Source organism: Symsagittifera roscoffensis, chromosome 3 (genome assembly GCF_963678635.1).
Source record: "Symsagittifera roscoffensis chromosome 3, txSymRosc1.1, whole genome shotgun sequence".
Classification (NCBI taxonomy): domain Eukaryota; kingdom Metazoa; phylum Xenacoelomorpha; order Acoela; family Convolutidae; genus Symsagittifera; species Symsagittifera roscoffensis.
In genome coordinates, this window is record NC_087064.1 from 68,507,118 (window position 1) to 68,534,240 (window position 27,123).

At 34.7% G+C, this 27,123-nt stretch overlaps 2 protein-coding genes across 3 annotated transcripts; one reads left to right on the plus strand and one right to left on the minus strand.

The window, feature by feature from the left end:
- The first annotated feature begins 2,650 nt into the window (after positions 1 to 2,650).
- On the plus strand, positions 2,651 to 7,246 carry LOC134841075 (26S proteasome non-ATPase regulatory subunit 2-like). Its single transcript, XM_063856849.1, has 5 exons — positions 2,651 to 3,705; positions 3,845 to 4,014; positions 4,207 to 4,414; positions 5,207 to 6,228; positions 6,543 to 7,246. Exons 1-5 carry the CDS (start codon positions 2,651 to 2,653, stop codon positions 6,884 to 6,886), a joined length of 2,799 nt encoding a protein of 932 aa, XP_063712919.1. The 3' UTR covers positions 6,887 to 7,246.
- LOC134841076 (calcyphosin-like protein) lies at positions 7,182 to 23,230 on the minus strand. Of its 2 annotated transcripts, XM_063856850.1 has the most exons (7): positions 22,934 to 23,230; positions 18,519 to 18,710; positions 18,107 to 18,217; positions 16,373 to 16,520; positions 14,014 to 14,192; positions 13,627 to 13,650; positions 7,182 to 7,900 (listed from the first exon to the last, which is right to left on the minus strand). In XM_063856850.1, exons 1-7 carry the CDS (start codon positions 22,973 to 22,975, stop codon positions 7,778 to 7,780), a joined length of 819 nt encoding a protein of 272 aa, XP_063712920.1. In that variant the 5' UTR covers positions 22,976 to 23,230; the 3' UTR covers positions 7,182 to 7,777. The 2 variants fall into 2 exon arrangements, with proteins under 2 accessions (XP_063712920.1, XP_063712921.1); XM_063856851.1 differs by lacking the exon at positions 13,627 to 13,650.
- Between the last annotated feature and the right edge of the window lie 3,893 nt (positions 23,231 to 27,123).

The following is a 27,123-nucleotide window of genomic DNA, read 5'->3' on the forward strand; positions in this document are numbered from 1 at the left end:
ATTCTAAAAAACCGAGTGCTCGAACAGTTTAGGGCCCGGACTCCCTGCGACGTCCAAGAGTAAAACTGAGAAAGATTTGACTATATTTCCGAACCGTGCACTCAGAAACTACGATCAGTAACTGCTTGATTATAAATTTGTAATTTTGGTTGTTTAAAACAATTTTCGTTATTCTTCTTCTATTGGCTCCTAATGTTCGCGAAGTTTTTGCAAAGGTAAAATCTCTCTGCCGTGCGTTTCTGGAAACTATTGGTGGTTTCAAATTCTTCAGTTCGTCCCTGGCTGTTCTTCTGATTCCGCATGGTGGTCTTCGCCAGCAATCTCATTTTTTCGAATTCTAAGGCTGTTGTAGGTATCTCAAACTAGTTCATTCTTAGAACATACATGTTCTAGTCAACTCAGACGTCGGTTTCTGATAACTAGGAAGTTAGGTTACAAGTTGGTAGCATTGAGAATGTTTCCGATAGTCTTTCATACCCTTTCATTGGAATTTGCAGGCATTGTTGGAATGTTGTAACATTCGCCCGGAAGTACATATCGACGGAAAATAAAGCTAGGTTATGAAACGACTGGCTAGCGTCTAAACACAGCTCTACATGCTTGTAACCGTCTCTTCCAAAGCCCGTTCTTTGTGTGGTCCTTTTAACATCGGGTCGACAAACTCATTAGTTTTGGGCTATCGGCCAGAACGCGCAGATTAACTTAGTTACATGCAAAATAGTGAGCTCGTGGCTGGGTCTCAGTATCCCAGACCACGAGATCACTCTTAAAAACAGGGCTACTACTTATTTTTATATTACTATCAGTTTTATTCAGTAGATAAAAATCATCATATCCATCGGAGATGGATCAACCCTTTCCCTCAACTCCTAGCTTCTCATTATCTGAAAACGAATTTAGATGTTGTTAACTCAATTCAGGACATAACCGGAAGCCAAAAGTTGTTAAATTGGAGTTCCAGTTTTCTTCCCGAGACCCTTCTGGAATCTGGATGAAGAGAGGTCTTGTCGTCCTTCTGGAAGGGTGGTAAAATCTTCCCGATACCCTTCCGTATTCTCGGGAATTGTTCGTGAACGATTGTACAGCTACAATCGTTACAATCCGGACAGCTTCTATCGTAACCTCAATAGTTAATATTGCCTTGTCTTCGTGAAAATCTCTCTCTTCTGCTCTACTAGCGAAAGTCGTTGTTCTGATTTTCGCACATTATCAGTTACTGCGAAATTTTAAGATCGTGACGTCTTTATTCCAGAACGAATTTTTAAAAAAATTTTCGTCACTTCAAATTGACCTGTCCTGATTCGTCAAATTGTACGATTAGCACAGTTAATCTATCAAAACTGCCAATCTTCCCACTCGAATGTCACAATAAAAATTCGATATTGCCATGCATTTTGACTGCATTCTGGTCGAATGTCACATGTATGTCTCGTTTTAGTCTTCATTTTGCTTTGGCCAATGAGGCAAAACTCCTCTACCTTATTCAGGGATTGTGTTTTTGTTTCTTCAAAGGTCTTAAAGTTAAGTGAAGACGTTTAATAAGGTTGTGTAGTTTTTTCAGTTTTTTGTCAGAAAAATTTTTTCGTGATCTATTTTTCTCTTTTTTTTGCAACCTTACTTTGATTATTTTTAGTTCAATTCTCTTATTGGTCTCGTATATTGTAAAGATGCTTTGATCATATATATTTTTTCAAAATTATACTTTTGCTTCAAAGTGATACATTTTTTCAAGCAATCATTTTTTTTCCTGTTTTCCTTGAGTTCATTCACATTTTCCAACTGTTTGTTGGATATTTTTTGCTTTTCACTACGCAACATGTAAAATTGGACAATTTAAATTAACGCAGACAGAGTCGGTCACCTGGTGTGAAATTTTCGTATTGTTGTCTGGAAGTTGAGATTGTTTCTAGATTATGGAGCGCCCGCTTGTGGAAAGTCTCAGTAATATATATTGATGAATTCAGCGTGGGGGCCTAGAATTTTATGAAAATTGTTTTTTTTTTGCAAATTTTTGTTTGGGCGATCATTGCTTCATCGAGAAAAGCGACTTACCAGGGTTGATGCTCTAGCCTTGTATTTGAATATCAAACACGGTTCTTCGCAGCACCCTTATATTGTATGCAATACACTTTTCCTCCTTTGAGGACAGAAAAAAAGTAGCTTTATATGCCTATTGATTCTTTTCTGTTTTATTGATTCTTTCTCACTCTGATTGCAATTTTTGAGCTTTGATCTTGTAAATTTTGGCGTTCCACATTCGTTGGAGAATCTGTTTTATGATTTCATATCATCTAAACTATTTTCAAGTGCTTATAAACATGCCTCAAGTAACTATTGAGTTTTATCCCCCCCCCCCCAAAAAAAAGAGAAGGTAGGGGGGTGAGATTGCTCAATTGATCCGGCAAATTTTTTTACTGTGATTTCCGACGTCGTTTCGTTTGGAACAAGGTTCAAAATAATGTAAGTTTCTAAAAAATCCATATTTTTTTATGCTAGTCGCTTTGGTTTTCTAAATCTTTTAAACTGGAAATGCTCTGTCTTTTAGTTGTACATACCTGATGATGCTAGTTATAGCGAAAACGTTCTTTTTTATATTAAATTTTATTGATTTCAAACTGTTTCTTAAAGAAATTGAGATTTTTTCTAGATTATGGCGCCTCTAGAAGAGAAAACCAGCGTGGTTGAAAAGAAAGGCGACAGCGAAACAGATGCAAAAAAGAAAGGAGACTCAACGAAGAATGAATTGTCTGAAGAGGACAAGGCTTTGCAGGAAGAGTTGGAAACAGCCGTGGAGCAGCTAGAGAGTACCGACGCAGGAAAATGGGAGAACGCACTTGAACTGTTAAGGTCAAAATTGAGAGAGTCTACGAACTCAATGACTTCTGTTCCAAAGCCGATGAAGTTTTTGATGCCACACTTCGATAAGTTGAAAGATACTATTTACAACAAAATGACACCAGAGAAGAATCAAAAGCTTTGCGCTGATGTTGTGTCAGTGATGTCCATGGTGTGTTCTGAGAAAAACGATTGTTTGAAATTTCGAAAACTTGGATCACAAGAAGACATCGGCTCGTGGGGTCACGAATACGTACTTCACGTTTCTTCCGAAGTCGGTGACGAATGGTCATCTGACGATACAGACGACGAAAAGAGGGCGCTTTTGAAGGAAATTGTGGACGATATTGTACCATACTTTATGAAGCATAATGCTGAATCCGATGCCTGCGATATTTTGATGGAAACTGAGTGCTTAGATGATTTAGTGTCACATACAGATGAAAACACCTACAATCGTGTTTGTCTTTATTTGACCAGTTGCGTCAAGTATGTAGCAGAGCCAGAGAATACTAATTTGCTGAAGTGCGCCTATAAAATATATAGAAAATTTGACAAACTACCTGATGCCATGCGCTTGTCAATGTGTTTAAATGATACGCCGTTGATGATTGATGTTCTTGAGTCGGCTCCTAGTACGAAAATGCAAAAGCAGCTGTGTTTTATGCTTGGAAGACAGCAGATTTATCTGGAGCTGGAAACTATGAATTTGACCCTTGATGAGACTGACATCGATGAACTGAAAGAAATCATGACCAACGGAAAACTAAATGGAAATTTCTTTGCATTGGCTCGTGAGCTCGACATTATGGAGCCAAAGCTACCTGCTGATATTTACAAGGCGCATTTGGAAACGAACAAATATTTTAAGTAAGCTCTAATTAAAAACTTTTAACTAAGCTCTATCAAATTTATATAGCTTTGGAAAAATTGAATTGGGTTACAAATATTCGAACAGTGATAAAACGTTCAGTACAATTTGCTGCTCTATAATTTCAACGTTTTTTAGCACGGGCAATCAGCCGGACTCGGCTAGACAGAATTTGGCTTCATCATTTGTGAATGGGTTCATCAACTGTGGCTTTGGGTCGGACAAACTGCTGCTGCCAGAGGACGCTGGCAACAAGTGGATTTACAAAAACAAAGAGCACGGCATGATGAGCGCAACTGCTAGTTTGGGTAAATGTTCAGTTCTCTGGGGACGCCTTTAAGCAGCTAGATACCTTACTGTTTGTTCAGGAGGAAAAAAATTATCTGAACACAAGCTTATAGTCGCTTATACTTGCGGTAGCTAGTGTGTTGTTGAGTTTATCTTATGGGTAGAAACCTCATAGTATTATACTTAAAATCGAGAAGCTCGTGTGTTGTTAGGGTGTCTGCTGCTATGGGATGTGGACGGAGGTCTGACCAAGATAGACAAGTACCTCTATTCGACTGACGACTACATCAAATCGGGCGCCCTACTCGCTTGTGGAATCGTCAGTTCGGGTATCATGAATGAATGCGAACCAGCCCTGGCTCTGCTATCGGACTACGTTCTCAGTAACAACATGCAGCTCAGAATCTGCTCATGTTTTGGGTAAGCATCACTCAAATACCAGTCTTTTCAGTTTTAGTGTGAAAAGGACGAAGTGATTTTCACTTAAATAGGTCTTGATGAATTTTTTCCCAGGAAAAGTCATAAAAATTGTTCATGATCAAAGTTGATATTTTGCGGTTTGACTTTTGATTTTTTTTTAAATTCAGTTCATTTCCATTGTTAAAAGAAAGGAAAAATCCAGTATTGAACAGCGAAAGTGTAAAGGTGACGAAAAACGTGATAGACTTTTAGTTTCGATAGCGGATTTTAATGTTAAGATTTCCCAGTCGAGATAAAAAAAAATTACCTATTGATCCAATTTTCTCAAATTGGGCTTATTTTATCAAAACAAGCACCGGTCATATTTCTTGCAATTCAAAGAGCTTTACGGTCATATATGTTTAAATTTGAATTTCAAAAGTCTGGCTGCTTTTGTACCTAATAGTTTGTTTCCTACAAATTTCCGGTTTTATTGATAACTTTCTGTGGATCGATGAAAGATTGACAATTTTTTGTATCCTTATTTTTGAAAGCTCAAAATTAACCTCATAATGATCTCATTAAAAAACTTCAATACATTTAATCATGAACAAACTTCTTGTTTTCATTTTTTAAAGTCTTAGCTTTTCTAGATCCTTTTGCAATTTTTCCTTTCTTCGAAGTCATCTTTGCTACTTCTTGAGCACCATGCTGTTTTAATCCTATGCTTATTTTATTGCAAGTGGCTTGAAGCTAAGTTTCGCCACTGTATGACATTTGACTGGCAATATTGTTGATTTACTACTTACTTAGACTCGGCCTGGCCTACTGTGGATCAAACAGAGATGACGTTTTGGATCTCATCAAGCCAGTGCTCACTGACAAGAAGAGCACTCCAGAAGTGATGGGCGTGGCTGGCATTGCTCTGGGCATGATCTCTGTGGGACATGCTAATGCATCAGTGTCCGAGTGCATATTGGCGTTCTTGATGGAGAAAACGGACAAGGAGCTCGCGAATAGTTTCATGTTGTTCCTGGCACTTGCTCTTGGTCTGAACTACCTTGGACTTCAAGAAGAGTCTGAAGCGACGATTGCAGCCTTGGAAGTTGTCAAATATCAGAGCGAGATGTTCCAGAAAGTTGCTGCTCTTTTGTTGGAAATATGTTCCTACGCTACTACTGGTAATGTACTCAAGATCCAGAAGTTGCTGCATATTTGCTCCGAGTCTGCGCAACCAGAGGAAAAAAGCGAGGAGAAACCTGCTGGCCAGGGATCTAGCCAGGGCTCGGAAAAGAAAGCAGATAAGAAAGACGACAAGAGTTCATCATCGAAGGATGATAAAAGCAAAAAGGAGAAGGAAAAAGATGATTCCGGAAGTAAAATTGACCCCGGACTATATCACTCAGTTGCAACTTTGGGACTGGCTATCATCGCAAACGGGGAGGACATCGGATCCGAAATGGCCACTCGGACATTCGGGCACCTCTTGAGATACGGAGAGACATCAATCAGAAAAGCAGTACCTCTGGCTTTGGCTATGTTGTCGCCCAGCAATCCACAGTTACCTGTACTTGACACTCTTAGTAAGTTCTCACATGACACTGACGCAGAGGTGTCTGCAAACTCAATTCTGGCAATGGGTATACTTGGCTGTGGAACGAACAATGCTCGACTGGCTCTGATGTTGAGACAGCTGGCCCAGTATTACGCGAAAGACGCCAACAATCTGTTTATGACCAGGATTAGTCAAGGACTCACTCACATGGGAAAGGGAACCCTGACTATAAACGCGTTCCACTGCGACAGACTCCTTTGCAGTAATACCGCACTTGCAGGTAAACAAATATCAAGATATGTGGTCTTATAGTAATTTGTTCAAATGATGAAAGTTTTTTTGAGCAGATTCGTTGCTAAAAATTAAATAATGGAAGTGACAGTGGGCGTTTTTAAATTTAGAAAAATTCCATTTTTGCCGATAAGTTACATTCGTGGTATTTTGCTGTGTTCGAAGTTGTCATGATTAAGAAATTCTCATACAAAAAAATAAAAGAGCATAGTAATTGTTACAGTTTTTTTCTTTGCGTGGTCGAGAATCATTGTTGGCGCTGTTCATGACCGTTTGACGTTTGAATTTTTTTTTGTTGCTCAGGTGTGATGACCTTGCTGGTATCTTGCCTGAATGTGAAGGAAACAATTTTGGGAGAGGCGCACTACCTTCTCTACAGCATAGTGCCCGCCATCCAGCCCAGAATGCTGACCACTTTCGACGAAAACTTGAACCCACTTCCAGTGTCTGTCAGAGTCGGCCAAGCAGTTGATGTTGTAGGCCAGGCAGGAAAGCCAAAAACCATTACTGGGTTTCAGACTCATACTACCCCTGTGCTTCTCAATATCGGGGAAAGGGCAGAGTTAGCTACGGACGAGTACAGACCCCTCACACCTTTCCTCGAGGGATTTGTGATCCTTGAGAAAAATCCGGACTACAAGGAGTAGTTAATCATAAGAACAATATAATAGAGACTGTCTTGTTTGCTACTGCTGGTGGTAATTTTCGCCATAATTTAAAAACGTTGATGCAAAAATTAAAGAAAATCTATCGTTTTAAGTGAATTTCTATCAAAAAGTAAAACAAAATTCCGATGCTGCGATGTTTGGTTACCGGCAGTAGATTCAGAAATTTGAACCATTGATAGTCTTATCAATGATGCAATACTGTGATGATGCCGATTATTTGTGGTAATGAATTCTGGAAGAGTGAACTATTGCTGAACTGTGGTGAGATCTGAGATATAATTAATTACTGTGTAAAGTTTTAGAAAGTTGTTTTGTTGAAATTGACACAAATTTCTCATAGATTTTTTAAACATACAACATTACCATTGACCTCGAGACAAAAAAAAAGAAATATGGACAACAAAAAGAAACTTGAGGATTCTAAAACAATGTTGCGTCGCTTTCTGACGAGTTATTATACAGTAGAATTTGAAAATTAGCTTCAGTTTTGCTTAAATGAAGCTTAAGCTTCGGATATTCTGTGCTTATAAAATAGAATCACGCGCAACAATGTTTCTTGAGATTAGTTCACTTATCGGATGCACTTAACAATTGATACTCCAATTAGAAGGGAAGAAACAATTCATTCAAAGGGTTTGACGTAGTTCATATAGCACAGCTTTTTTCTCTTGCCGATTTACTGTAAACAACTGGATCGAAAATTGTTAACTAGAATCATTGCTCGATAGACGGCAAATTGTGTTCATGCAACTACTCTTCTCGTCAAATATGCATCGAATTCGAAGGGGGTGGTTTCAGGATATTGTTGCTGTTGAAGGGTGGGTGGGGGGGGGGTATTAAAATGGGAATCGGATCCTGCGGTGGTGTGTGTTATATGTTCCTGTTGAATGACCCGTTCTTCCGCTCTTCAACCTGCATAGAACACTTAAGGTCTGACCCACTCCTGCCGAAGTTAGTTCTCTGGGTCCTCTTGCCAAACGAGTCCATCAGGTCCTGAAAATCAGATTCATTTGCACTGGTTTTTAATCTAATCAAAGGTGACCATCTAAATGATTTTGTCTGCATAGATAGGCATGCTTGTGAGAACATTGTTAAACGGTTATAATACTTTTTTTCGCAGAGCAATTTGCACATTCAGGTGCGAAATTTCATAATAAGATCATCAAAACAGTAGTTTTGAATGAACATTTAATGGTACTTTTGCAGATATCGCTGCCCTAACTTCAAAAGGCTCGAGTAATGTTGGTAAAAAATTTTTGAAAAAAACAGCTAAATAGAAAAAACGATATCATGAATTTTGTAGAGAGATGTATATCCGATCTTCTTTTTGGAGTGCTATAATTTACTATGTTCCAATGAGTGCTGTAATGCCCAACTTTCAATAAATTCAAAAAATGAACTGAAAAACTTTAGTTAGACAAAGATAACGTCTGAAAGTCGCTAGCCGTTGCCTTCCTTATCCGGTTCAAATGCAAAACTTGTTTAGTTAGCTGTTACAGCCTCTACTCCAAACGAATTCGAAATGTGAACAAGACTGCTCGTATCAGGGCGAAGCCCTGAATGTTCTGACTGGCTTTTAAGGTTTATGGAGTAGTATAGCATTAAAAAAATTAATGAAATAAAACAAAATGAAAAACTTTTTTTTCTAAAATTTGAAATTTTTAAATAAAAATCATCACCCCAGACGCCATATAAAGTACAAAAGGATAGATTTCGCTCCTTGTAAAAAATGACTTATGGCAAATAAGCTTCTTTCAACCAATTTGGAACGAATTCTAAGACGGATTAAATCTCTGCTTACAGGTTAATAGCGCTCATTATATCGCGCGTTAATTTTCCCAAGTTGACCAAAATGGCAATTTTTAGACCCCCATAACTAAAAAAAAAGATCACAGGTGAAATAATTTTCAAATTTAAGCTCAGGACAACAATACTTTTTGAATGATATACAAAAAATTCCGTCAAAAATGGCTAGTTAAAAAGTCGAAATTTGTCTGAAGAAAAAAACCCACCCCGAGCACAAATTTCCGTTACTTTCGTTATAAAAGTCGGAACAAAAACATTTGCATTTAAATCAGCATTAAGACCATTTTGAACGAATTGATTTTTTTTGTCTCGTGTTTTTTGTGTTTTTCATTTGAAACAGTTTTTTTGTGGTTTTTGATTTTTTGATTTTATTTGGTTAGAGGTTTGAAAGTTGACGATGCATAAATTTTCTGAACCTTTAGTATGCGCAATTTTACTCAATTAGCTATCATGCTCGAGCGATTTTTATTTGAGCGCAGCAAAGTATTTCGGTTTTACCTCGCTTAAATAATCATTCCAAGGCTAATTAATCCCAATATTTCACTAACTTGACTTTTCTTGTTTCAAGGAACAACTGTATTTTACGCCAAAAAGCATGTAATTCAAGTGCTTAAATCAATAGTTCTTGAAATTTTTTTCTTAAACTTTTTAAATTTTTTTAATTTGTAAGTTTTTTTCACAAAACTTGAATTTGAACTTCACAATTTGACTTTTTCCGGGTGAATATATAGAACCGTTTGGTTCTGTGATCTTGTACATTAATTCAATTACCAAAAAATTTACTAATTAATCAGATAATTTAATTTTATGAAATTGAAAAAACACTGAGCAAAAATTCCCGATACAGAATTCAAAATGCAACTAATTTCAAGTTTAACAGGTATCTAAAGATATAAAAATAATAATTAAAGTCCTTGTAGTTTCTCCATAAATTAATTCTACACTAATTTTTCTTTTTGAAAATAACAGTCTTTGGAGTTTCAAAATAAAACATTTCAAAATTTTACCTTAGGCAGGTTTTTTTACAGCGAATTTAAAGAAGGCTTTTTATAAAAGCTTTTCACTAATTTTCAAGATATGAAGTGTAAATAAAAAATTTTCATCCAATTTTGTAATTTTTTGTACAAATGGCCGCTTTTTACTTGAAGTGTAAGAAGAATTAGGGCTCGAAGTTTACTGGCTGAACATATAATGCTCACTCACATACTTGCAAAATCAGCCTATCATACTTAATCACATTAGAAAAGTTGTTGTTTTTTAATCAGAATTGAGCCCAAATTTTTTTTTTGGACAGCATGATCTGAAATACTAATAGAAATCTTTCATCCATTTTTTTTTTTACTTTTGCGTTGTCCAAATGGTTGTATTTTGCTCAGTGTCTGTATTTGGTTGTATATTCAGAAAAAGATATGGCTGAAATTACTCCTTTTTTGAAGTTTAAGAAGAATTCAGTTTCGAAGTTTACTGGCTGAAAGAAAAATGCTCATTCACAAAGATGTCCTAAAATTAACTTATTGTACTTAATCGCATAAATAAACTAGACCGCTCGTATCAGGGCGAAGCCCTGAATGTTCCGACTGCCTTTTAACTTTTATGGAGTAGCAATAACATAAATATCACTAACAAAGAGAATGTAATAACATAAAATGAAATTTTTTTTTTTCAAAAGTTTAAAAATTTTTCTATGAAAAGCATCCCCTCACATGCCATATAAAGCGCCAAAGAAATTATTACGCTCCTTGTAACAAATCAATTATGGAAAATATGCTTCTTTGAACCAATTTGGAACGAATTCTAAGACGGATTAAATCTCCGCTTACGCGGTAATAGCGCGAAAATATCGCGGAGTTAATTGTCCTAAATTGGCCTAATTGGCAACCTTTAAGCCCCCATAACTTTACAAAAAATGATCACATGTGAATTATCATTTCAAATTTAAGCTCAGGACAACAATACTTTTCGAATGATATACAAAAAATTCCGTCAAAAATGGCTAGTTAAAAAGTCGAAATTTGTCTGAAGAAAAAAACCCACCCCGAGCACAAATTTTCCGTTACTTTCGTTATAAAAGTCGGAACAAAAACATTTGCATTTAAATCAGCATTAAGACCATTTTGAACGAATTGACTTTTTTTGTCTCGTGTTTTTTGTGTTTTTCATTTGAAACAGTTTTTTTGTGGTTTTTGATTTTTTGAAGCATGCGTTTTACACAAACCTAGATAAGTTCATTGTAAGTGTTTGAATTATTTGTTATTTTTGCTAAAATCGAAGGAAAAAATCTGACGTTTTAAATATTCTGAGTTTCAAAAAACACTCTTGGTATTTTACTTGGATTTAAAGTTCAAGGTATAAATTTAGAAAAAACTGAAAATAAAATTTAATTTTAGTTTTTAGATTTATCAGACTTTCAGGCATATCCTTTAACTTATTTGGTTTTTTTCCAAGCAAAACCAGGTACCACATTGATAATCTGTATCGTTCGAATGATACATCATGTTAAAGCCCTCTTTGAATTACGCATCACAAAAACAGTGTGTTTCTGTTTCTGCTGGTATTGTTACATGTATAATTGTGAAAAAGTTGAAACTTTAATCTTCGCTTAGTCATTTTGACCATTTATAAACAAAACAAATTGCCCAAGAATGGAACACCAATTGCGACTGAATACTAGGTGGATTGGCTTACATTCAATGCCTCAGAGTTTTTGGCAGAAAGGCTATTAATTTAAACCCCGGTTAAATTTCCCATAAAAAGAGCTATAAGCATTTCAGTTTTTCTCGCCAGTTTCCTGTACTTTGCCTTTTTTGCTTCAAGTGTTTTTCGAAAAAGGTCTAGAACATTTCAAAAAAATCCCTTCTAGAAGATCCTCGATCCACCTCTATAGTCATGTATAAGACTTTTTTCTATGAAAAAAACTTTACTGACAAATCTGACGGCAACAAGCTGATGACAACACAGAAATGGGCTTGATTCCGATTGAAAACTTATTTAAATTTGATTGTCGCTTCATTTTTTGCCTGCTTACTGTTATCCGCTGATTTTCCAAATCATGGCGTGTTATTCTATGGATTCTAAAATAGTTACACAAGCAAAGGCACGCCAACAAACCGAAAATTAATTTTTTTTCCCAAGCGAACAGTTTTGTTTACGTAATTTATCCTACAGCTTAAATCAGCAGTTCATCAACAGCAAAACAGGCGCGCTCACCATAAAAAACTTTCTTAAGGTATACTTGATTATGATTACGTAGCAGTATTTAGACAACCGCGTTTTTTTACTTGTTAGTAAGCAGACAAATACTGTACTAACCAATCATAATCAGGACAGGGAAGAAATTAATGAATCATAGTTATTTGTTTCGAAAGTTTGCTTTCTGATCTTGATTCTGATTGGTTATTACAAAATTTGTCTGCTTACTGACGAGTAGGAATACGCGTCTGTCTAAATACAAACCCCACTCTGTTAAAGACATAGAAGCTTAGAAATAGAAGCTCATGTCTGTTTGCCCAGTGTTTTTAATGTTGTTTTGCATCTGCTCGGCGAAGTTCTTCGAATTGAGGTGGTTTTTTTATTCAGCTAATTTTCGGCGATCGAAATAATAGATTTCAACAATAAATTTTATACCCCATTGAAGATATTAACTCCTTGAAATCAAATGTAAACAAGTTTTATCTCCAATAATTGTTTGCAAAGTCTGTCTTATGAGTTTGAAAATTGCCAATTTGGCCATTCTCTGGACTAATTGATGCGCGTTTTGAAGATTTTATTCATAATGCGGAAAAGATGACGCGAATTGTTTATGCTTGGTGAGTTATCTGACGCAACAAAATTCTTCCAATTTTTTTGAGGCTTGCTAATCGGTCGTACTAACTTTGTATGACTCAAAACTTTACACTTGATCTTCAATTTTGACCAAAATTTAAAGTTTTTCATTATTTTTTTCCAAAACTATTCGACATGGATTGAGTGACACTGCGAACACTCAGGGCTTTTTCCTCCTTTAACCTCAAGTATGCATGCATTTATAGTGTAACTAGCGGTTTTACAAGAATGAATATGAAAATTGCGTTTGTACTGCATGGCCTTAATTTTACGCTAGCCAAGTTTCGCATGAATCGGAAAAATTGACCAGAATTATTTTGTTGAGAAAATCGCAGGTGAGAGAAAATGAAAAACAGCCTCACTCCACAACACATTTCACTCTCAACTAAATAGAATTTGGATTTTCTTCATAAAATTATTCTTAAGAGAGTATTCAGTTTTTCATTATTTTTAGAATATTGGATACTTTTTGGTTATCAAATTCAAAAACTTTTCAGTTTAAAACTGAAATTATTTAAACTTAGTTCTTGTATCTAAAACATTACTGATGAAAAAGAGAAACTTCAGGATTTCAATCACGTAACAATCTTCTGAACAGTTTTTTTTTCTGTTTTTGCTCGTTTTTCCCCTCAAATTCGTAATAGGAAATAGGCTTCAAGCAAAAACTTGAGAACAAAAAAATTATGTCAAGTTTTATGATGTTTCAGACTTTTCTACAAAACTTTTAAATCTAAAACAGCGGCTAAAAAGAAACTTGCAAAAATAAGCTTCCCGGCGACAGCAAAGAAAATCAAAAGCAAAATTAGATGATAAAAACCATTCTGACAAAAAACCATTCTGTTGCATTATAGAAAATTTCAATTTTATTGCATTTCAAGTTGTGTAATCTACTGTTTTCAACCTTCATGTAATATTTTGTCCTAATGATTTCATTAGTAATAAATGTTTTTACTCTTTATAGTTAACTGTTCATAAGCCTTTGATGCTATATGTTCTGCAAAACTATGTGTTGTGCTGGAAACTAGAAACCTAAAAGGCTTGCAACTATATCCTACTCATATATAAACAAAAGCATGCCATGCAAGTCATACCTTCTGTGGTGCTCGGGTTTTGTTCTAAAAATTTCACTTACCAAACTTTGAAATAACAACATCGATTTTGGAACTCCTCATTATTCCATAAGTTCCTCTTTGATTGTCATAGAAAGTTTTGGATCGCCCAGAGTCAAGTGAACTTTTTTGCCATGATTCAAACCTTGAGACTGTTTTTTTTTAAATTGAAGTTAGTAAAAAAATTACGGTTTGTATGAAAAAAAATTGCAGCAAGATTCAATTGCCCGAAACGCAATTTTGTGATTATCTAAGTTCCGAACTCCTGCATTTACGTAGCAATTTGGTACTCTTGTTACAGGTTAAACATAATTCATAATGAGGCTTCGAAACCTCATCATAAACAAACAAACAAACAAACAATCATACCTTGCTCTTGTAATCTCCTGGTTTGTTGTTTCGGGGTTTCTCGTTCAGCTTCCACGCGTTCTCCATCATCAGGGCGAAGTAGGCGTCGTTGTCTATGGAGGCGGAGATGCCAGCGTAGTAGCTGAAGAACTCCTCCTTCGTCACTGTGTCGTCCTTGTTCTGCGGATCATCGAAGTTCGCTACAACCAAAGAAAACAAGGATAGCCGGTAGACAAAAAAAGTTTTTCAAATTAGTTATGTGGTTTTTTTTTGCGTGGTGTGATAAAAAATTGAACGAAAAAATAGAACTTAAGCATATTCGACATTCATAGCAAAATAGGCCAATTGCAAAAAAGTTTTGTGGAAAAATGACTAGACAAAAAGAAAAAGAAAAACAAAAAATAAATATTTTGAAAAATTTCAAAAAATTTTTTGCAGAAATGTTTGATTCCCAAATTAGCGCTAAAAGACTCCAACGACCAAGTTTTTACGGCTTAAACTAAGGATGAAAAAGCTTTTGTAAGCTTGCTTAGCCTCACCTTTTTAGCTTGAAATTAGACCAACAATCAAAAATTTCAGACTGGTTTTTCTCAACACTGAGAAAATTTATTTGTTCAAAACTTTTTAAAGTCGTTCGAATCACAACTGAGAAGGCTTTAATATGATATATTACTCGACTCATTCAGATGATTATTTGTGGTACCTAATTTTTCGTGGAAAAAAAAACCAATACACACTCGAATACAAAGTTCCTCCACATTTTTCAAATCGTCGGAACAATCTTCTGAACAGTTTTTTTTTCTGTTTTTGCTCGTTCAGGAAAAAGCATCTCACTTAAAATTTGCGAGTTTTTCTCAATATAAGCCCCTCAAGCCTAGTGAAAAATTAAGACCCCATACAATTAACAATTGGGTAGGGGGAGGGGCTATAAGTGGGCCGTAATGGAAAAGAAAGCATTTCATATTGCTGTGTTTACAGAGGCGGATCTAGGATTTTCTCGGGGGGGGGGGGGGGGTGTCGGATTTTCGAAAAACTTTAATAATTTTGTCGATCTTTTATTTAGGTCGACCAAATTAATTTATTAATTTTTCGAGCTCTCCCTAAGCTGGTTTAGTCCCTGTTTTGGCCAAATTTTCTACGCGGCAGGCAAAATTTGAAAAATTGGAAAACAGTCCAAAAAAGGCATTTTTAGGCACTTTTTGGAAAATTTTGACCAAACAATCGCGTTTTTTCGGCGCGCGCTCCTCCCTCAAAATTAGTATATATTGGCGCCAAAGGCGCCTTTAGAAAACTTTTAGGGTTGGTCGGCCAAAACTGGATTTCTTAAAAGTACCAAAGGGGGACCCTTTGGGTTGGCAGGGGATCGAATCCCTGAGGGGGAAGCGTCCGCCCCCCTAAATCCACCCCTGTGTGTTTATATTAGTTTTAACTCATTTATTTTTTTTGGTTGAAAGATTTTGCATTGGCAATTCAAAACCAGCGTAGTTTGTTATCTAAGTCTATTGGCCATTAATTCACTTTTTTGGAAATTTAAAATATGGTTTTGATCATGGGCGAATTTAGGATTCGACCTCTACCAACCAAAGGGTCCCCATTTGGTATTATTTTATGACATCCATTTTAGGCCAATCAACCTTAACATTTTTCTAAAAACGCCTTTGTCGCCAACATACACTAATGCTGAAGGGGAACGCGCTGAAAAAACAATTTCTTAGTCAAAGTTTTCCAAAAAGTGCCGAAAAACGGCTTTTTTACCTGTTTTTTCAAAAAATTGGCTGCGGAGCAAAACTTGTCGTCAAAGTTGCGTTTTTATAGTGTTCTGGGAGTACTCGGAAGATAATTTTGGTAGACCTAAAAAAATCGACAAAGTTTTCGAACAATTTTCCGAGCTACCCCAAAGCACTAAAAATCCCTGTTTTGGCCTAATTTGAAAAAAAATGGCCATAAAGGCGTTTTTAAGCACTTTTTTGACTGAAAAATCGCATTTTTTTGGCGCGCGCTCCCCCCTCAAAATTGAAATTTATTGGCGCCAAAGACGTTTTTAGAAAACATTTAGGGTCGGCAGTGATGGGGGGTTCTAGGTTCAGGGGGGGGGAGAGACGTCCGTAACCCCGCCCACCCCCTAAATCCACCCATGACCTGAACCTAGAAAAGTTTCTTAAAGTTTTTTTTTACATCTAAAGCTCTTGTTTTCTGGATCAAGGATGATGTTCGATATCCCAAAAAAAGGTATTTTCCAAACCACTTCCGCAATCAAATTTGATGGCGACATAAGTGGCTGATCTCGGCCCGGGTATAATGATTAACATTTTGAGCCTTTTGATGGCGACATAAGTGGCGGACCTTGGCCCCGGTTAAACTATTCCAGTATGAGCCTTACCTAGGAATGCGCCGAGTGCCTCGTCCTCTGTCCATTCTCCGGACACCACCTTGGGGTGCTGAGTCACATCATACACTCCATGTAGATCTTCCACTGTAATATTTCCACTCTTGTCTTTGTCTAGTTTCTCAAATGCACGCTGCACAAACTGAAAATCATACCGATCAAAGCCATCAAATAGGAAGAGTAACATGTTGCTCTGAAAGCAGCACAAAAGTTTCTACCTCAAGATTACAAAAAAAAAGTGTGTTTTTTCTAATTTTGTCATTTTTTGTTTGTGGTAAAAGAAAATTGAAAGCTTAGAGTTTAAGCATATTCGATAGTACGGTAAAGAATTAGGAATATTCAACAAAACAGTTTTTTTTTTTCAAAAAAATTGCAAAAATTATTTAATTTTCAAAAATTTATTCCCATGAAGGCAAGGCGCTGAAAAAAAGTTTAAAAACTAAGATTGCTGAAGTAAAAAAAAACCTTTTCAAACCTTATTCAAGAGCTAATCACCCTACTATAAGCCTGCTCGCTCGCTTTATTCTTGACAATGAGTACAATTTTTGAAAGTTTTATAAAATTGTTTGTCATCACTTTCATTGGTCGTAGCAACAGGGATAGCCAATTTTTGTGTAAATAGCATTGAAAATTCCGACCCGACAACACACATAAACAAGCATAGAAAAACTAACGTTTTTATTTTTTCTTTTCAAAATTGTGCCATTTTCTATGCGTGGTGTTATGAAATGGCAGTCAGAAGCTGAAACTTTTAGTAATTTAATTTAGGCAACTTCAGTTTTTTTTTAGAAAAAAAATTAAACAAAAAAATTCTCACTTTCGGCGGATTTTTTTTATTAGTGAGGCGCTAAATGAAGCTATGAAAAAATGTTTTCATGGGCTGAAATTATATATTTTTCAGGCTTATTAAACCGATCTTTATCTAATTAATGTTACTCACGCGCTTTAGTCTCTCGAAATTAGTCTAAAAAACTAGAATTTATAAGCCTTTTGTTCCAGTCATTGAGTGAATTTTATGAAATTCTTTTGAATCACGACTTGATGTAAGTTAAAATAATATATCACTCGACTAGTTCTATTTTTAATTTTTGGTACCTAATTTTGTGTAGAAATTTTTTTGATAATAAACATTCGAATACAAAGCTCACCCTTTCATTGATCGGAACATTAAGGTATTATCTAGAGTACATGTTAAAGTGTATTGAGCTACAAGCTTCGAGAGCGCTAGGGCGAGATCTATGCCTTAGCTGCGAGATTGACTTTTAACTGCTCATTAGATGTTATAAACTAGTTGTGATACATATGAGCGTGTGCATGTGATTTTAAATGCCTTTCAGCTTGAATCGCGTTGTGTACACATTTTTTCTCAGTTCCTTTGCTGCTTTTTTCGCTTATCTCCGAGTTGCAGCTTCACATTTGTGTTAATTTTAGTTGCGTGACCAGTTTCTCGCCAATCTAATAATTAAAATTGTCGTTTATGCGATTCGCAGAGGATCTATGAACTTTGCAGCCTTTCTATGCATAGTCCGTTTCTCTTGATTCCTCACGTTCCAGACTGAGTTCTTTTGTTGAGTGAAGCTCTTTTTTTGTGACTCAAGGTCGTTTTTTTGCACTTAGGATTTTCATGTGGTATCACTAGTGCAGCCGAAATATGGATGCATGAAGGGCTTCTATTGCAACGCAAGTAGAAACTTTGCCCGAAATAACTGATAGGAGGAAATAGCCGACCTTTTCTCTCTTGGGGTTGAGGCAGTCGCCCCTGAGTTTGAGGAGGAACTCATCGTAGTCCACCTCCCCCGACTGGTCTCTGTCAAACACTTTGAAGGCCTGCTCCAACTCCTGAATCAGCACAAACGCACATACTTTTTTAAAGAACCTAATGTACGAAAAATTTTGAGCTGCAGACGAGTTTTTGAAGAAAAAAAATTGGCTAAAAACGACCAATTTTGTGTTCGTTTATGGAAGCAAACTTCTTGGTAATAATAATAATGATACTTTGTTTTCAGGCTAGTATACCAGTATTGCTTGTTATAAAACCGCATTTACAACCATTAAACATTAGCCTGAGAGATAGTCATGAGACCTTCTGGTCTGTTTTCAGACTTCTCTACGTTAAAAAATAAAAACAGTAGATGTATACCTCTTTGGTGAGTTGGCACCCGATGTCACTGACTCCCTTGCGGAACTCGGAGAAGGAGATGCTCTTGGATCCATCGTCGTCCATGTTTCTAAACACCAGTCCGATGTGTTTGATGCCCCCTGGGCCCCTGGATAGTGCAGTCAGTCTGATCTTGTCCACCGGGTCAGTCGCACTCTTCAACTCCTCCTTCACCTAAAATACAATCACACACATACAGGATTTCCGTTGCAGATTACCCCGACTAGAAAAAAATTGTCATACATTTTCTTCTACAAAAGTCATGTTTTACATTTTCCTATAAAAGTCATATAATTTTTATATTTTATCTTCGTATTTTTCATGTTAAACGAATTGAATGGAATTGTATGACTTGAACTTTGAGTATATGAAGGTCATCAAGTGTCGAATGCCAAAATGTGATAGAGCAAATGTTCCATCTTAGTGCACACATCAGAAGCTCCTAAAAATTGAGTGTACTATGAAAAAATTTTGACTCAATCATTTTGAAAATTGGAGAGCCTTAATAAGGCGATTACCTTGATTCAAATCAATATACAATTAGTTTTGTATTAGGGTGGTTTATTATTTTTACGTTTTGTTTCACCCAAAATTAATTACGACAAATAAAGGTTAGATGTATGGAATCGAGTGATTTATCAAGTAAACGTCCTTTTAGTTGTGATTTGATGGATACTAAAAAAACTTCAAAAACTTTTTGTGTCGAGAAAAGCCATTTCGACAATTTAAAGAATTTAAGCCAGCAAGAGAAAGATTGTTGATTAAACTAGGAAAGGTACGTTTAAAGCTACTACTACGAAATAGAGTATACTGGAATAAATATCACCTGAAAGGTAACAAAAATTGAAAGTTTTCTATTTTCTGATCTAATACAGTTCTATTATATCTCTTCAAATATGGCCATTTGAAAATCGCCACCTATCAAAACAGTCTTTTTTCATCCTCGTCTTTTAAATGCTTCATAGGCGCCAAAAGTTTTAGCAACACTAAAATTTATGTCAAAATCCATGAAATATTTTTGAAAATGCTGAGTTTAGCTAAAAGTCTATTAATTTTTGCTTTCATTTTCAGAAAAGGTCTAGCTAATTAGTTTTTCTCAGTTTATTTCGAGTCTCTATCCTCGCATGCACAAAACACGACGTTTTTTGCTATATATATATATATATATATATATATATATATATATATATATATATATATATATATATATATATATATGTATATGACTAAGTATAAATGGTCAGAACCATCTGCGCAACTTCAACTGCAACCATTCAATCTTTTGTTGAGATGTTTTTTGAGTTTTTCAGATAAGTTTTGAGAACTATTTTTGATTTTTGATCGATTTTTTTGAGAAGCAAAAATCGTCTTGCGACAATAAAGAAAAGCTACTTTTTTGTCAGGTAACGAATCGTGACTGGCCATAATTGATGAGGTACAAATAGCCAGCAATAACAAGTGGCAATAACAAATCCCCGCTCTGGAATTTCATGGATAATAATCGATTATACTGTCATTTTTTAGTCAGTATCCATAAAACTACTAAAGTAATCGATTAGAATTGATGATATGGATTATAATCGTAATAGTTTAGTCCACCGCCACCGTGTGTGAGAGGGGGCGGGGTGGGGTTGCAGGTAACTGGACTGTTTATAGTGGGGTTAAGGTATTAGAGGGGTTAAGCAGGAGGGGGGATCGGTGGTGGGGGGGGTAAATCAAGGTGGGATAAATTAGGGGTGGGGTGAAAAACTTGGAGAGGGGGTGGGTCAAACTTTTTTATGAACATGTTTGTTTGTGTTCTAAATTAAGCTATTTTCTGCAGAAAAAAATCGCTTTTCATGGATTTTTAAAGCCTAAAAAATTGATTATACTGTCAAAACAATCGATTATAATGGACTTTAAAATATTGAAAAAAATCGATTATAATCCCCTAAAAATCCATTTTCATGGTTGGATGGGTCATCAAAATTGATTATATGGGTTAAGTTTTTTGGCGATATAATCCATTATAATCGATTATTTCCAAAGAAACTCATGTGAGAGTCATTTTATATAAGTCCAATTTTTTTTTTCTAATTTCGCTTTTTACAGGTTTTTTTAGCCTTTAGTTGCTGTGTTTGCAAAAAAATTTTCGCCTAGTTGTTAAGGCTGATTTCGAACGTCTGTATAGGCTAAACAAATAATCGAGTTTTAAACACTTTTATCGTCGTGACCAAACTATAAAAAACAGTTATTAGGTTTCCTGCATTCAGAAACAAGACTTACTGTTGGTTTTGGCTTAGCGTTTAATGACGCAAAAATATTTCCCATAGTTGTTGTTCCGACCATTTGAAACTTATGGAGGAACTTTGTATTCGGGTGTGTTCTAGTTTTTTTTTGTTCTCGACACAAAATCAGGTACCACAAATAATCATCGAAATTGGTCAGGTGATATATCATATTATAGCCCTTTCAATCGTGATTTGAACCAATTTGAATTTTTTTTAAAAAGCTTCTAAGTGTTGAGAAAAACAGATTTTCGGCCTAGTTTCAAGCTAAGCGGTCTTACAAAAGCTTGTTGATGCCTATTTTAAGCCGTGAAACTTTAATTGTACTTAAGTAAAACTAATCTTTGGAATTTTGTAGCGCCAACTTTGAAATCAAAACATTTAAATTTAAAAAGTTTCTGAACTTGATTTTGTAACAGTTTTTTTTGTTTTTCTAGTCAGTTGTCTGCAAACTTTCTTTTCGTTCAGATTATGCCAAAGATCTATTTTTCAGAGCTTTTTTTATCGCAACAAGCAAAAAAGTAATTAATTTGAAAGAAAAAGATGTATTTGTTTCAAGACTATGGTCGAAACATTCTATGCTACAAGCACAGTAACCGACTGTTCTTGTTTTCATTTGGTTAAGTCTGTTATTTTATTCGAAAAATTTCTTAGATCAATAAAAAATGGCAAATACTTAGGTATAATAATTCGGTTGCCGTAAAAAAAGCGAAGAAGATGGTTGTTATTCTTGGATTTTTGTTGTTTTTTTTTTACTTTTAAATTGTTCGTTCTAAATTTTTTGTCATAAGCTAAAGTTTCAATTTGTTTTTGGTATTTGTAAGGATTTGTTTCATTTGAACAGTAAGTAAAAGACTGGATGTTTTTTGATTGTTTCATGATTAAGCACATTTTACAATTGGTTTATTCGATTGTCTTCTAAGCAAGTATATGAATGGCAGCCAAGTTCAGTTTGAATCTATTGGATTCAACTTGAAATCGTTGATTTTATAGTTTTTGACTTACTTTTGTTGAAGAATGAAAATAAAATGTAATTATCATTTTTTGTTGCTCAATTATTTTTCGTGTTTTTTTTCTGCTATTTACTAATCAATTTGATGAGCTGTTTTTCCTAGCCAAACGAAAGTAAGTTTCCAGATACGAAATATTTTGAAAGACTTTGGGAAAATTGATTGCCATCAATGTAGGAATCTGTTATGTATTGTTGTCAGTTCAAAAACTTTTATAGAGATAATTTTATTTGGCTGCTGTGAAACGAACCCATTTTTTTCGGTATTTGTTAGGGTTTATTTCAAATGAAAAATAAGTTAGAAATAGAGGTTTTAAGTTGTTTCATCCTTGTGCGCATTTTACAAATGGTTTCATTGGTTGGCTTTTGAGCAAACAAAAGAAGTGCAGCCAATTTCAAAACGGGTTTTGGGTTCAAGATGAAATTTTTGTTGCTTTTGTTTTTTTGAAAACTTTTTGCTGATAAACAAAAAAATTATTCACAACTTTTCCATTTTGCTTTAATTTTAGTTTTTATTTTTTTGCGAGTGGATCGCGCGCCAAAAAAACGCGATTTTTTTATTGTTTGGTCAAAATTTTCCAAAAAGTGCCCAAAAACGCTTTTTTTGTCGGGTTTTTTTAAAAAATTTGCCTGCTGCGCAAAAAAAATTGGTAAACAGGGTCTTTCTAATGATTTGGGAGAGCTCGAAAAACCATATGGTCGACCTCAAAAATTTTTTAAAATGGTTGACCAGAATTTCAAAAAACATTTGAAAATCCCCCCCCCCCCTCGAGAAAATCTTGGATCTACCCCTGAATCCTTTATAAAGATTAATATTTGTTTCTAAATTTCATTGTAAGAATGTGCTAAAACAGCGCCAAGAACTTCAATTTTTGCATTTTATTTTTTGGAAATTGGCAGACAAGTTAATGTTGTTTTTAGACCAATTTAAATCTTTTTTATAAAAAATCTTTTTTTCATAGAGTATTTCTCAAAAAATTGGCGCTTGTGGGCAAAAATAAATTTCAATTTTTGTGGTCTGAGTTTGTAAATTAATTATAAACACTTGATTTCTTCGCTGATTTTATGAATTATACCTAGATGATTAACGGTTTGTTTCTTCTCAATTTAAACTTTCTTACCTTCCGCTGCAGCTCCATTTCGTGTCTCGAAGTTGAACCCATCGCTACTATGATCGAATATCTAAATGATTGGACTAGGGGTTGGACTTGAATAAACAGCAGATAAGTTGCGGTTAAATTACTAGTTGTTGTAAAAAGGACTGTGTTTTTATAAAGCAGAAATAAGTCCAAACCATGTAGTTTGGAGTGTGCAAATAGAAAAATTTTTGGTTCGCTTTTGTAGAAAACTGCGTTTGATTTGATTAATCGTAAAATACGTGACTGTTTTAAAAGCGCACGTCTGCCCCTCGTGTTTAATATATGTTGTCTAAATGGTACACTGGTGGTAAGAAAGCACAAGTGAACACATATTCACATCACCTGCAGATTTTGAGCTGCATGCTTGAGAATTTAAATTGAAGAGCAGTTGAGTTAGAAATGTAGCCTCTGATACTGAAAACTTTACGAGGAGTAAGCTTAGGGAATATCTTTTTGTGGCGCATTACGAGGCCAAACTGTTCATTCTCTGCATTGTAAGCGGGATCCGCAACAGGCTAAAATCAGATTTGTCGCGGAATCCGCAACATTGCTACTTTTCTTTGATCTTCTTTGCTGTTTTGGATTCATTACAGTTGCAGAATCCAGAACAACTAGCTATATTTGCTTGTTGCGGAACCCGCAACAAAACAATGGGCCGACAAAATTTACGTTACAGGTATTTGTACGCGGAATCCACTGAAATTTTGTAAGTGGAATCCACTTACATTTTAGACCTTTTTTAAAGATTTGTCTCTGGAATCTAGGATCATGCATACGCAAAATTGTGCGCCTATCCAGTGCACAATTTGGCCTCCTAATGCGATTTTTGAAAAATTGATAAGCCAAACTCTCCTGTCAAGTTGTCAAAAGTAGCGAAAAGTCATCCGCTTTCTATCAATTTCTGATCATTCAGTTTTTTTTGTATTTTCTCTCAAAGTCATTTTGTGGTCAATAAAACTAGATTTGGACAATGTGGACTTAAAGGAGCAATTTCTTCGAAATTTTTTTAGACAGGTTTTGGTAGAAATTCTCAAAGTTTCTGTTTTACTTTGATTTTAATTGACGATTAAGCCAAAAAATCTCGGTAACTTCAATGGTTAATAGAAGAAACTTGAGTTGTGCACAGTCAGTCTCTGAAAGTTTTTTCTCAAAGACTGACTGTATTGGCTTTTATTTACAAAATAGAAATATTTAAAAAATTTAAAATTTTGTAAAATAAAAGTTAGAAGATTTCAGTCTTTGAAAGTATATAAAAACTACTGACAAAAACAACTAACAAAGTTTTTAAAACTTCCTTGTCTAGAATTTTCTAGGTTTCGATTTTTAAAAAAGTCAGAAAATTGGTTTTCTTATTTGAAAACTTTTTCCCTGCAGCTTTTAATGTTCCTGTCCGAGAACTGAAAGCATCAATAGAAGTTCTTGCAATGTGTGTTATTGTGAAATATTTCATCAAACTAGTTTACGGGTTTATGATGAATATTATCTTGATTGTTCCCAAAAAAGTTGGTATTTTTTATGAGACTCGAATTGTATGTCTTTAAATGGGAATTAGTTTTGTTCGTGAGTCGGTACTTGTTCGTCTTTTTATGAAAATGATACGCCTCAAAAGTTGTAAGATAGGACAAAAATCCACAAAACTTCGCTTGTATTTTAAAACTCACTCTGCAAGTAGAAAAAACACAACATGATTAAAATTTGGGTGTTTAACGCAAAAAAGGTTTGCAAGAACAGATGCAAAAAAATAATCATCACATACAACAAAAAAGAAGCAGAAATAGGTCTTAGAAAAAAAGTTTGTGTAAACCAAAAACCAAAAAATTTCTCAGATTCAATTACTCAGTCATGGCGACATTCGATAGAATTGATCTGGGATCTCGTCATTTTTCAAAAAAAAAAATCAATTTATTGCAATTTATTGCCCACATCCTGCGTATCAAAATTACTTCGCTTTTTAAAAAAATGGTTTGCTTGCTTTTCAAATCTGATTTTTACTCTCGAAATTCAACAAAGTAGAATAATATACAAAAGATTAAAACTTGAACTAGTGAAACAATTTAGTAGATTCCAAATTCTTCGAAAGACGAAAAAGAACTACTGACGATAAAAACTAACAAACTAGCCTTTAACAAGCGAGAAAATTCAAAATGCCATATTTGAAAATTGGTGTTAGTTGCAAATTTATTATAAATTAAGTTGAATTTTAAAAAAAATATATGATAAATGAGAAAAATCAGTAAAGTTTTTCCAAAAAAACTATTCAGTTATTTAAAAGTTATAGAATAAGAGAATTTTTAAGTTTTCAATAAAATTAAAAATTGTGTATCGACTATAGAAAAATTGATAGATTCATTTTTTAAAATTTTTTTATAATAAGAAACTTTTCATCCTTAGGTCTATTTTTATTGGAGATCTGACGGTGATTGGTTCATAATGCTGGTTTTAATGACAGTCAAACTTGTTAGAGCTATTAAACTCTATCAGCCTTTTTGTGTTTTTTTTCGTTGTTTTCTGGTTTTAAATTTTGGTTGTTTTGACTGAAAACACTGATTTCGTTTTTGATGAGTTGTTCTCTGAATTCAATTTAGCTGTTTGATAGTCAATTTTTGAAATTATTTGTCAAGAATTCAGATAAATCAATTAAATTTCCCGGTCTAAATTGTTTATTGACATCAAAAAAACTAGAACAAAAAGTATATTTTTTTTCAATAAAGAATTTGAAGATCAGAATGCGTACACATTGGTACGTTTTCGTTGTTTCCTATAGTCGACTTGCAGTTTCAGCTACTCTCAAAATCTATAAGAATAACAATGAACTATGGCCTACTTTTAATGAACTACGGCCCATGGCCTCCTTTCTTTTACAGTTACAGATAGCTCAAAAGATTTTCTGGTAATCAAGTTGTGCACTTTACTACTTTTCTACTTGCATAGGATAAGGTTTTAGCAAAAAACCAATACAAAATTGCATTAATAATCGTAGGACAAGGTTTAATTTTGAAGATAACTTGTACAGGTTGTGTTTCTTTAGTTTTTTTTACATGGAATGATACATGAGTCTTAAACAGATCCTGTAAAAAATAAAACTATACCAGATGATACGATGTCGGAAATCTGCTAAAATCTGGCAAAACAATCATTGAATTTCTTGTTTAATTACGCATTTTGGTTTTTGCTACATAAAATACCAGCAGAAGAGTTGATGCATGATGGCAGTAAGCCTTCAGTTACAGTACAGGGCGGATCTAGGATTTTCTCGAAGGTGTTTCAAAAAAATTTCGATGTTGCGAGCGCTACAAAAGCATTCAAAAGACCCTGTGTTGGCCAAAGTTTTAGTGCCGTAGGCAAAATTTAGAAAAAAACAATCCAAAAAAAGGCGTTCTTAGTCACTTTTTGGAACATTTTGACCAAAAAAAATCAATGTTTCGGCGCGCGCTCCCCCCTTAAAATTAGTATATATTGACGTCAAAGGCGCCATTAGAAAATTATTAGGGTCCGTCATCAAACATGGATATCTCAAAATAGTACATAAGGGACAAAGTAGCGGCAAATTTTTTTTTTGAATTTTTCTGATGACATTTTTGCTTTAAAATTTCTTTAGACAAAATCATGTTTCCCAAAAATACACTGTGGGAGGTTAAAATATGAATCAGATGAAGGCCTTGTAGGTGTAATTAAGACTGAAATAAGTAATGCTGTAAATTGCATCTTGGTTAAGAAACATGAGTTTTCTAATTTGTTTCATTACGATGATTTTATTGAAATCAACTCAAGCATTAATCTAGTAATAATTTTTCGTTTAAATGTTTGTGACAAGCAAACTCTTTCAAATCAGATCAAATTTTATCAGCTTTTTTAATAGATTTTGGTTCAAGCTCAAAAGTTACTGTATTGGTCACGTAGAGGATTGATGAGACTACAGTTTGTGGTTAAAGACGGGTCAGCCAATGTCATTTTTGCATACCGGAAATTTTTTTTTGCATGCTGAACTTTTTTAAATGTTATTTCTCAAAAATGAATCTTACCTAATTTTTGTTGGCTTTGCAGCTACCAAACATTTTTTAAAAAAACATTGCGAATTTGGTATTTCGACGAATTACCTTTGTTGTATCTTTAATGTTTCATCTTTAAAAAATATAAGTGTTTTTTATATTTTTTGGTTGCTTTTTCAACCA

Excerpts from the sequence above, each read along its gene's own strand:
- LOC134841075 (XM_063856849.1), top strand. The coding sequence starts at position 2,651 with ATGGCGCCTCTAGAAGAGAAAACCAGCGTGGTTGAAAAGAAAGGCGAC. Across the intron at positions 3,706-3,844 it reads GAAACGAACAAATATTTTAA|CACGGGCAATCAGCCGGACT; the intron begins GTAAGCTCTAAT and ends AACGTTTTTTAG. Across the intron at positions 6,229-6,542 it reads CAGTAATACCGCACTTGCAG|GTGTGATGACCTTGCTGGTA; the intron begins GTAAACAAATAT and ends TTTGTTGCTCAG.
- LOC134841076 (XM_063856850.1), bottom strand. The coding sequence starts at position 22,975 with ATGGGTTCAACTTCGAGACACGAAATGGAGCTGCAGCGGAAG. Across the intron at positions 18,711-22,933 it reads AAATGGAGCTGCAGCGGAAG|GTGAAGGAGGAGTTGAAGAG; the intron begins GTAAGAAAGTTT and ends ATTGTATTTTAG. Across the intron at positions 18,218-18,518 it reads GGTGCCAACTCACCAAAGAG|GAGTTGGAGCAGGCCTTCAA; the intron begins GTATACATCTAC and ends GTGCTGATTCAG.